General features: G+C 46.0%; 1 protein-coding gene across 2 annotated transcripts in view; it reads right to left on the reverse strand.

Annotated features, from left to right (window-relative positions):
- The window catches only part of LOC139275038 (rho GTPase-activating protein 42-like), a 608898-nt gene that overhangs the window by 68028 nt on the left and 528790 nt on the right, over positions 1 to 12080 (reverse strand). For both annotated transcript variants that reach the window (XM_070891940.1, XM_070891941.1), the window contains exon 17: positions 2869 to 2974. In XM_070891940.1, coding sequence (XP_070748041.1) covers positions 2869 to 2974 — 106 coding nt within the window. The remainder of the gene's footprint in view (positions 1 to 2868; positions 2975 to 12080) is intronic.

Raw genomic sequence — 12080 nt, forward strand, 5'->3', positions numbered from 1 at the left:
GAGATGAAAACTGTACAGTCCTCCAGATTGGCCTCACCAGAGCCCTGTACAATTATAGTAAGACTTTCTTAGTCTTGTACTCCAACCCTCTAACAATAAAGACCAACGTGCCATTTGCCTTCCTAATTGCTTGCTGTACCTGCATGCTAACCTCTGTTTCTTGTACTAGGACACCTAAATCTCTCTGAATGCCATATTTAATAGTTTCTCACCATTTAAAAAATATTCTGCTTTTCTATTCTTCCTCCCAAAGTGAATAACCTCACATTTCCCCACATTATACTCCATCTGCCACATTATTGCCCACTCACTTAACCTGTCTATATCTTTTTGCAGTCTCTTTGTGTCCTTCTCACATCTTACTTTCTCATCTAGTTCTGTATCAACAGCAAACTTGGATATATTACACTCAGTCCCTTCATCCAAGTCATTAATATAGATTATAAATAGCTGAGGCCCAAGCACTGATCTTTGCGGCACCCCACTTGTTACAGCCTGCCAACCGAAAAATTATCCATTTATTCCTCATCTGTTTTCTGTCTATTAACCAATCTTTTATCCACGCTAATCATGGATAACCAAGCTAGTCCCTCGAAATCGTGGAAGACTTGCTTCCACTCTAAAAGTGAGTTCTTAGGTGACTGAACAGTCCAATATGGGAATTGCAGTCTATGTCACAGGTGGGACAGACAGTCGTTGAAGGGAGGGGGGGGGGCGGGGTGGAGCGGGGTGGGGGGAAAAGAGGTGGGAAGACTGGTTTGCCGCATGCTCATTCTGCCGCCTGCGCTTGCTCTCGACGACGAGACTCGAGGTGCTCAGCGCCCTCCCAGATGCTCTTCCTCCACTTAGGGCGGTCTTTGGCCAGGGACTCCCAGGTGTCGGTGGGGATATTGCATTTTATCAAGGAGGCTTTGAGGGTGTCCTTGAAACGTTTCCTCTGCCCCACCTGGGGCTCGCTTGCCGTGTGGGAGTTCCGAGTAGAGCGCATGCTTTGGGAGTTTTGTGTCAGGCATGCGAACAATGTGGCCCGCCCAACGGAACTGGTTGAGTGTGGTCAGTGCTTCGATGCTGGGGATGTTGGCCTGATGGAGGACGCTAACATTGGTGCGTCTGTCCTCCCAGGGGATTTGCAGGTTCTTGCGGAAACATCGTTGGTGATATTTCTCCAGCGATTTGAGGTGTTTACTGTATATGGTCCACATCTCTGAGCCATACAGGAGGGCGGGTATCACTACAGCCCTGTAGACCATGAGCTTGGTGCTCATGCTAATACATAACCCCTGACCCCATTTGCTCTTATCTTGCTAAACAAATTTTTATGTGGCACCTTATCAAATGCCTTTTAGAAATTCAAATATACTACATGCACTGGTTTCCCTTTATCTACCCTGCTAGTTACATCCTCAAAAAACTAATAAATTTGTCAAACATGATTTCCTTTCATAAAACCATGTTGACTCTACCTAATCATGTTATGATTATCTAAGAACCCAATTACCACTTCCTTAATAATGGATTCCAGCATTTTCTTGATGACTGCTATCAGGCTAACTGGCCTATCATTCCCTATTCTCTCTCTCCCTCTTTTCTTGAATAACAGGGTTACATTTGCAATTTCCAATCCACTGGGACTGTTCCTGAATCTAGAGAATTTTGCAAGATCACAACTAATACATCCGTTATCTCTGCAGCCACCTATTTTAGAACCCGATGATGTAGGCAATCAGGTCATGAGGATTTGTCAGCATTTAGCCCCATTAGTTTCTCATGTACGTTTTCTGTACTGATATTAATTACTTTAAGTTCTTCACTCTTATTAACCTCTTTGTTCCCCATTATTTTGGTATGCTTTTTTTGTCTTCTACTGTGATGCAAAGTATTTGTTTAAAATCTCTGCCATTTCCTTGTTCCCCATTATAATGTCACCTGTCTTGGTACTTTATCTAGATAAGCCATTAGTTTGCAATTAACCATATTGACTGTCATTTTCCTTATGTACTTGATGCAGATTCAATAGATTAGGAGCCATCCTTCCAGTTTGCAAATGCAGAAGCCATTTTGAGGGTGTTATCTTTATTAATAGAACCTTTTTTTAAGCAAAGAAGCTCACTGAAAAGAGCTAACAAAAATTAAGGACAAAAGTACTTAATTTTTGTCAGAGGTAATGCAAGGTATGAACGCAATTGGTAAACTAGAATTGGAAAAATCACCAGCACAAAAAAGGATATATGTATTACAATGAACAAAAGACTATTTTAGTCACAGCCTTGTGATAAGCTCCCAGTCATCTATTATTCTCTGTAAAATACTACATCTAGTAAATGTTGCTAATTCATTATGAAGTGAAAATAGAGCAGTTAACATTCTTTTTTTGAAACCTTATCAAATTTGAGTCACAGCCAACATTATGGCCAACATCAATCGAGAAATTATTGCAAAAAATATTTAACTTTAACATACAAGCAATGAAAAAAGCTTGCAGATCAACCTGCTGAAACAATAAACAGTGGAATTTTTACTTTAAAATTAAGACTTCAGTTGAAGATTTGAAGATTAATTTGATTGGAAGTAATCATTGGATGTTACTAAATTACTCAAACTTCACTCTTGCCATTACTGGCATTACCTGTATCCTTCAATAAGATTAGACCATTCAATTAACTCCAAAGTATCCATTATCATCAGCTAGATTTTATTTGAGTGATTTTTTTAACATTGCTAGATAGTGAAATTATGAACAGTATTAAAGAACAACAAATTACATCTTAAATCTGTTAAATTACATTTCTAAAATGCAACATAAATTAGATGAGCATGATCACCTTTGCAGAAATCTTGTAATGGCTAAAGAAAGATGCAACTACTCACTTCACCAAATGTTTTAGCAAAAGGTCGAGCATCTCTCTGTTCTTTTCTGGTAGTTTATAAGCCAGTGCATGAACAGCACGAACTCTATAATTCTGGTCATCTGATTCTGTAGAAAAGTATAATAGATTCACTGTATTAATATTTTTTGAAGTGTTAGTTGAAACAATAGTCTTAGATAAATTGACATTTCAGTTTATACATGGGTACTTTTTGTTTAAAGAAGAAAGGGCTCAATTTTCGCCACCAGTGGGCGCTGTTTTTTTGGCGTCCGCTGATTTTTTTTTGAGCAATCTTGATTTTGCTACTTTCCTCAAAGTTTGTATGCCGGCGGCAACTGTCAGTGCCGGATTTTTTGGCGCAGTTCTGGGTGAAAACTGATTTCCGCGCCGTTTTTGGCCATTTAAGCGATTTTCCCCAACAACAATTTTAAAACAATTTTTAAAAAATTATTTTTTTTCTTTAAGGACGGCGCAGAGTGGCCTTAAGTACTAATCAAAAAAATCTGCATTAAGTTAAGGAAATTGGCCCTCAGGTCTGTATCGGAGCTGTTTCTTTGCAGTTTAGTCTTGTTCATAAATATAGATTATAATGATCATGTTTAGTACGTTCCTTGCATCTCTTTACATTAAAGAAGACTGGTCCCGCTGCAATTCCAGGCCGAATGGCCCCCCCTGCTCCTGGTCCCGCTTCAATCCCGGTCCGATTGCACCTCCCCCCCCCCCCCCATTCCCGGTCCCACTTCAATCCTGGCCAATCCCCCCCACCTCCGTCGCAAGCCCTGGCCATGGAACTTCACAGGTAGGTGGAGCTTCAGCCCTCAGTGTGTCTCTCGTTACCCTGGCAACCTCCCTCAGTGTGTCTCTCGTTACCCTGGCAACCTCAGCTTTTGGCCCAGACTTGAAGCTCCACCCCCAGATTTAACTTCGGGTACCGCAGCGTCAAAATGACATTTTACTTTGGCGAAAGTTGCAACTTTTTTTCCCGCCGCAATCAGGCACAAAAAAAATCGGCTGATAATCCTCCTGGGAGTCAAAAATTGGCAATGAGGAAAATTGAATCCAATGTATTTTGAAATATTGACTTTATCTATGACCTATTACAGCCAGTCCCCCTCTCCTTCACATCAGCTAGAATGACAGGCACAGCAGTCGATTACATTAATCACTTTAACAAATGCTGCTTGGGAAATCGAGTCAACTTATGGAAGAATGGAACCTGCAGCTACAAATTGACAGCCTTGACACAATGGAAGAACTACTACTTTACACACTGAACTAAATCGGGAACGGTAATATTTTGGTTAAATTATGGACCTAGTAATCCAGAAGCCTGCACTAATAATCCGGACACGTAAGTTTAAATCCCACAACAGCTGTGGCATATAAATACAGTTAATTACCGTATATACTCGCGTATCATGCGACTTTTGAAGACTTAAATTGTAACCTAAATTTGGGGGGTCGCATGATACGCGAGATACAAAATTTGCGGGTGTGAAGTGCTGGCCAAGATTAGGCTGTTAGGCTGTTAAGCAGACCGTATCCACGCTGAATCTCGGCATGCTCCAACAATCCTCTATGTAAAGACATTTCTCTTGGTTTCTCCTCTCACTCTCCATGATGGTTGTAAATCGAATATCCCTGGTTGATATTAGTTCCTCGATACACATGACCAAATCATTAGTTTATGTGGAAAACAAGCCAAGTTCCTGCAGCACACCACTAACTACATCCTCCCAATGCAAAAAAAAATCCATTTGACTCCTGCTGAAATTCTTCTCTTCAGGGGGAGAGAGAGTCGCGGAGGTCGGGGGGGGGGGGAGAGAGAGTCGCGGAGGTCGGGGGGGGAGACAGAGTCGCGGAGGTCGGGGGGGAGAGAGAGTCGCAGAGGTCGGGGGGGGAGAGAGTCGCGGAGGTCGGGGGGGGGAGAGAGATTCGCGGAGGTCGGGGGAGAGAGAGTCGCGGAGGTCGGGGGGGAGAGAGAGTCGCGGAGGTCGGGGGGGAGAGAGAGTCGCGGAGGTCGGGGGGGGAAAGAGTCGCGGAGGTCGGGGGGGAGAGAGTCGCGTAGGTCGGGGGGGGAGAGAGAGTCGCGTAGGTCGGGGGGGGAGAGAGAGTCGCGGAGGTCGGGGGGGAGAGAGAGTCGCGGAGGTCGGGGGGGGAGAGAGTCGCGGAGGTCGGGGGGGAGAGAGTCGCGTAGGTTGGGGGGGGAGAGAGATTCGCGGAGGTCGGGGGGGGAGAGAGAGTCGCGGAGGTCGGGGGGGAGAGAGTCGCGGAGGTCGGGGGGGAGAGAGTCGCGTAGGTCGGGGGGGGAGAGAGAGTCGCGTAGGTCGGGGGGGGAGAGAGAGTCGCGGAGGTCGGGGGGGAGAGAGAGTCGCGGAGGTCGGGGGGGGAGAGAGTCGCGGAGGTCGGGGGGGAGAGAGCCGCGTAGGTTGGGGGGGGAGAGAGAGTCGCGGAGGTCGGGGGGGGAGAGAGAGTCGCGGAGGTCGGGGGGGGAGAGAGAGTCGCGGAGGTCGGGGGGGAGAGAGAGTCGCGGAGGTCGGGGGGGGGAGAGAGTCGCGGAGGTCGGGGGGGGAGAGAGTCGCGTAGGTCGGGGGGGGGAGAGAGAGTCGCGGAGGTCGGGGGGGGAGAGAGTCGCGTAGGTCGGGGGGGGAGAGAGAGTCGCGGAGGTCGGGGGGGGAGAGAGAGTCGCGGAGGTCGGGGGGGGAGAGAGTCGCGTAGGTCGGGGGGGGGAGAGAGAGTCGCGGAGGTCGGGGGGGGAGAGAGTCGCGTAGGTCGGGGGGGGAGAGAAAGTCGCGGAGGTCGGGGGGGGAGAGAGAGTCGCGGAGGTCGGGGGGGGGAGAGAGAGTCGCGGAGGTCGGGGGGGGGAGAGAGAGTCGCGGAGGTCGGGGGGGGAGAGAGAGTCGCGGAGGTCGGAGGGGGAGAGAGAGTCGCGGAGGTCGGGGGTGGAGAGAGAGTCGCGGAGGTCGGGGGGGGAGAGAGAGTCGCGGAGGTCTGGGGGGGAGAGAGAGTCGCGGAGGTCTGGGGGGGAGAGTATGGAGAGAGAGCACGGAGAGAGAGTACGGGGAGAGAGTACGGGGAGAGAGTACGGAGAGAGAGCACGGAGAGAGAGCACGGAGAGAGAGTACGGAGAGTGAGCAGAATCCACTCGATGTTTCATGTTAAGGTCTGTATTCGATCTCATAAAAGTGACTCGCATGATACATGAGATATATGGTAAAATCATGTTTTGGGGACGAAAATTTAGGGGTCGCATGATACGCGAGATCGCAGGATACGCGAGTATATACGGTAAATAAATCTGTTAATTAAATAATTCTGGAATAAAAAGCTAGTAATGGTGACTATGAAACTACCAGATTGTTGTAAAAACCCATCTGGTTCACTAATGTCCTTTAGGGAAGGAAATCTGCCATCCTTACCCGGTCTGGCCTATATGTGACTCCAGACCCACAGCAATATGGTTGACTTTAAACTGCCCCCTGAAATGGCTTAGCAAGACACTCACTGTAACAAACTGCTACAAGAAATATTAAAAATAAAACTGGATGGACCACCTAGCATCGACCTCGGCACTAGCTTCGGACACGGCAAAGGCACACCCAGTCGTTCCTGCAAAGTCCTCCTCACTAACATCTGGGGACTTGTGCCAAAATTGGGAGAGCTTTCCCACAGACTAGTCAAGCACCAGCCTGACATAGTCATACTCACAGAATCATACCTTTCAGCCAATGTACCAGACTCCTCCATCACCATCCCTGTGTATGTCCTGTCCCACTGGCAGGACAGACCTACCCGAGGTGACGGCACCCTATGAGGGAGTGGCCCTGGGAATCCTCAACATTGACTCCAGACCCCATGAAGTCTCGGATTTCAGGTCAAGCATGGGCAAGGAAACCTCCTGCTAATTACCATCTATCACCTGGCTTTTACACTCTTTGAATGCTGCGTCACATTCCTTTGACCACTTCCAATGGACCTGTTTTTTCAACAGCTCATTCAATGGATGTAACACTGTAGCCAAATTTGGTTGGAACTTCCCATAATAGTTCAAAAGACCCAAAAATGATCGAAGTTCACTGACATTCTTGGGAGTGGGTGCATTTCTGATTGCATCCAGCTTTCCCTTGGTTGGATGTAAACCATCTTTGTCTACTCTGTGCCCTAAGTACTCCAATGAGTTTTGAAATAACTCACGCTTGCGAGCAGTCACTCGTACTCTATGCCTCTCTAGCCGTTTGATCACTTCACTCAACATGTTATTATGGATTTACCAGTTTGATGCTGAAATGAGTATGTCATCTGAATAACATACTACCCCTTCAATGCCTGGTTCATCACCCCTCGGATTATGGCGGGGGCAGAAGACACTCCAAATGGTAGCCTATTAAATTGATATAGGCCTAGATGAGTATTTATAGTCAAGCATGACTTGGACTCCTCATCTAGTTCAAGTTGTAAGTAGGTATTTGTGAGATCTAACTTTGATAAGATCTGACTAACTGTCAGTGTTGTGAACAAATCTTCTATATTTGGCAATGTACTGGGTAGATTATCTAGTTTATGGTTACTTTATAATCACCACACAACCTTACCTTCTGACTTAGGTTCAACAACAATGGGTGTAGCCCAATTACTTAGATCTAGTCTTTTGAGTTTTTGCTCAACTTTCTCCTCGATTGCATATGGTACGGGATGTGGCCTGCAATAAACTGGTCTTGCATCCTCTGCATTCTGACACTCGCCTTGAAGTCTTGGATCGGACTGCCTGTTTCGCGAAATACCTTTGGATACTGTTTGATGATATCATCCTTCAATGCAAATCTCGTTTCAACACGAAAAATCTCATTCTAATCCAGCTTTAGGGATCCCAACCAATTTTTACCTATTAAGGCAGGCTTGTCTCCTGCCACTAATAAGAGAAGCAAGCTCTGAAACTGATCCTTGTATTTCACTGGTACAGTGATACATCCTACCACAGGGACTTGCTCTCCTGAGTAGCCTCGCAGCTCTATCTTCGACTTCTCCATCGGAAAATCACTCAACTTGTCAAGATATAGCGATTCCAGTACTATGCTGATAGATGCACCAAGTGTCAATTTCCATGGGTCTCCTGGTTCCTGCAATGTCTACTTGGATGACGATACTTTGCGAATTGCTGTTAAGATACCCTCGTGTTCCTGATGACGTGTAGCTCCAGAACCTCCTCGTCCTGTTGCTTCTCTTCAATGCTATGTAGTGTCTGGTGATTTCTACTTATAGCCTTGAACATAGTTTTACTCTTCAGTCGGCATGCCTTTGCAAGATGCCCAGTTTTCTTGCAGAAGAAACACTCTGCCTTCAAATATGGACAGCTTTGAGCGAGGTGTTGTCCCACAATTTTAATGTACTGGTTGCTGAGGCCTTGAGGCCCAACTGCCTTTTACTTCCAACCTGCAGGCGATTCACCTTGGTTGTCTGACGACTGGAAATGACGTGAAATTCTCGGGAGTATTGGTCGGCCATATCCATTGACATAGCTGTCTGACAAGCTAAATCAAAAGTTAAGTTATTGGTTGTCAATAACTTTCTTCTGATTGCTTCATTTTTCATCCCACAGACAAAGCGGTCACGAAATGACAGTGAATGGATAGCTTTTTTAATGCTATAATGTACTCACTGATACTCTCATTATTCAACTGATTTGATGTTCCAAAATGATAACATTCAGCAATTTCCAGGGGCTCAGGACTGTAGTGCTGTTCTCCGTCAGTGACATGTCCTTTAGCTTGACAGGGACAAGCAAGTTTTTCAGGGTTTCATACACGTCATGGCTGGTTTTAGTTCTTTCTAAAACCACCCAGTTATGGTTTTCATCATTGGGGACTTCGACAATATTATTTGCAGTGAAAAACATTTCTAGCCGCACCACATATGCACCGAAAGTTTCTCGGTAGTGATGGAACTCACCCAAGCGCATTATTATTACCATAGGCGCGGTCATTTGAACTCTTCAGTTCAGCCAAGTGTGCTTTTAATTTACCTTGGATTATTAGATGTTCTGCAAAACAAAGTATCTCTCAAAGTTGCTCTGTTGGTTGGCTGGATCATTCACCTACAAAAGTTTCAATTAAGGAATCCAAAAATCTCATCCTCACTCACCAAATGAGATATATTCTTTACAACATCACAAACACCACACACAAGATAGTTCTACAGGAACTTTGACCCTTTTCTTGTATTTACAGCAGGTGTTGCATTACCACAGTAGTCCATTAGATAGAGTTCTATATTGCAGACTACATGCATGCTATTCAGTAGAAGCAGCATGCTATCAACAGAATTAAGCGATCCCACATTCAACGGATCAGATCAAAGCTCTGCAGTTCTGCCACATCCAGTTGTGAATGATGCTGGACAATTAAACAACTAACGGGGGGAGGAGGCTCCATGAATGATGGCAGAGCCCAGCATGCAAGTGCAAAAGACAAGGCTGAAACATTTGCAACCACCTTCAGCTAGAAGTGCTGAGTGGATGATCCATATAAGCCTTTTCCTGAGCTCCCCAACATTACAGTAGTAAGTCTTCAGCCAATTCGATTCACTTCACATGATATTAAGAGGTGGCTAAGTGCACTGGATACAGCAAAGGCTATGGGTCCCAACAACATCCCAGAATTTCGTCCTAAAGACTTGTGCTCCAGAATTAGCCGCTAGTCTAGCCAAACTGTTCCAGTATAGCTATAACACTGGTATCTACCCGACAATGTGGAAAACTGTCCAGGTATGTCCTGTCCACAAAAAGCAGGACAAATCCAATCCAGCCAATTACCGTCCCATCAGTCTACACTCAATCATCAGCAAAGTGATGGAAGGTGTCGACGACAGTGCTATCAAGCAGCATTTACTCACCAATAACCTGCTCACCGATGCTCAGTTTGGATTCCACCAGGACCATTTGGCTCCAGACCTCATTACAGCCTTGGTCCAAACATGGACAAGAGAGCTGAGTTCCAGAGGTGAGGTGAGGGTGACTGCCCTTGACATCAAGACAGCATTTGACTGAGTGTGGCACCAAGGAGCCCCAGTAAAATTGAAGTCAATGTGAATCAGGGGGAAGACTCTCCACTGGCTAGTCATACCTAGCACAAAGGAAGATGGTTGTGGCTGTTGGAGGTCAATCATCCCAGCCCCAGGACATCACTATAGGAGTTCCTCAGGGACGTGTCCTCGGCCCAACCAACTTCAATTGCTTCATCAATGACCTTCCCTCCATCATAATGTCAGAAGTGGGGATGTTCGCTGATGGCTGCACAGTGTTCAGTTCCATTTGCAACTCTTCGAAAATGAAGCAGTCCCTGCCCGCATGCAGCAAGACCTGGATCATCTTCAGGCTTAGGCTGATAAGTGGCAAGTAACATTTGCGCCACACAAGTGCCAGGCAATGACCATCTCCAACAAGCTAGAGTCTAACCACCTCTCCTTGATATTTAACGGCATGGCCATCAGCAAATCCCCTACTATCAACATCCCGGGGCTCACCATTGACCAGAAGCTTAACTGGACCAGCCACATAAATACTGTGGCAACAAGAGCAGATCAGAGGCTGGGTATTTTCTGGTGAGTGTCCTGATTCCCCAAAGCCTTTCCACCATCTACGAGGCACAAGTCAGGAGTGTGATGGAAAACCCTCCACTTACCTGAATGTGTGTAGCTCCGTCAACACTCAAGAAGCTCGACAACATCCAGGACAAAGCAGCCCGCCTGATTGGCACTCCATCCACCACCTTAAATATTCACTCCCTCCACAACTGGCGCACCGTGTGTACCATCTACAAAATCCACTGCAGCAACTTGCAACGGTTTCCTCGGCAGCACCTCCCAAACCCGCGATCTCTACCACCTAGAAGGATAAGGGCAGCAGAAGCATGGGAGCACCATCATCTGCAAGTTCCGCTCCAAGTTACACACGATCCTAACTTGGAAATATATTGGCATTCCTTCATCGTCATGAGTCAAAATCCTGGAACTCCTTCCGAAACAGCACTGTGGGACTCCCTTCACCACAAGGACTGCAGAAGTTCATGAAGGCAGCTTGCCACCAACTTCTCAAGGGCAATTAGGGATGGGCAATAAATGCTGGCTTTGCCAGCGACACCCACATCCCGGAACAAATTTTGAAAAAAAATTTCCCCACAGCACAATTTTAATTGATTCTCTAGTAGTCGACCCAGAATATTGGAAATATCATTGACAATGAGGTTTTTATATATATATATATATACACACATTATGTAAATCACCACCTTCTTTTCTCTTGAAACCCCTCTCTCCTGCCTCTTTCCATAAATGTAATTTCTTTCTTTCTTTATTCACCTTACATAAGAACATAAGAACAAAAGAATTAGGAACAGGAGTAGGCCATTTAGCCCTTCGAGCCTGCTCCGCCATTCAACAAGATCATGGCTGATCTGGCCGTGGACTCAGCTCCACTTGCCCGCCCGCTCCCCGTAACCCTTAATTCCCTTATTGGTTAAAAATCTATCCATCTGTGATTTGAATACATTCAATGAGCTAACCTCAACTGCTTCCTTGGGTGGAGAATTCCACAGATTCACAACCCTCTGGGAGAAGAAATTCCTTCTCAACTCGGTTTTAAATTGGCTCCCCCGTATTTTGAAGCTGTGCCCCCTAGTTCTAGTCTCCCCGACCAGTGGAAACAACCTCTCTGCCTCTATCTTGTCTATCCCTTTCATTATTTTAAATGTTTCTATAAGATCATCCCTCATCCTTCTGAACTCCAACGAGTAAAGACCCAGTCTCCTCAATCTATCATCATAAGGTAACCCTCTCATCTCCGGAATCAGCCTAATGAATCGTCTCTCTACCCCCTCCAAAGCTAGTATATCCTTCCTTAAGTAAGGTGACCAAAACTGCACGCAGTACTCCAGGTGCGGCCTTACCAATACCCTATACAGTTGTAGCAGGATCTCCCTGCTTTTGTACTCCATCCCTCTCGCAATGAATTCCATTTGCCTTCCTGATTACCTGCTGCACCTGCAAACTAACTTTTTGGGATTCAGACACAAGGACCCCCAGGTCCCTCTGCACCGCACGCAGCATGTTGTAATTTCTCCCATTCAAATAATATTCCCTTTTACTTTTTTTTTCCAAGGTGGATGACCTCACATTTTCCGACATTGTATTCCATCTGCCAAATCTTAGCCCATTCGCTTA

Source organism: Pristiophorus japonicus, chromosome 10, assembly GCF_044704955.1.
Source record: "Pristiophorus japonicus isolate sPriJap1 chromosome 10, sPriJap1.hap1, whole genome shotgun sequence".
Taxonomy (NCBI): Eukaryota; Metazoa; Chordata; class Chondrichthyes; family Pristiophoridae; genus Pristiophorus; species Pristiophorus japonicus.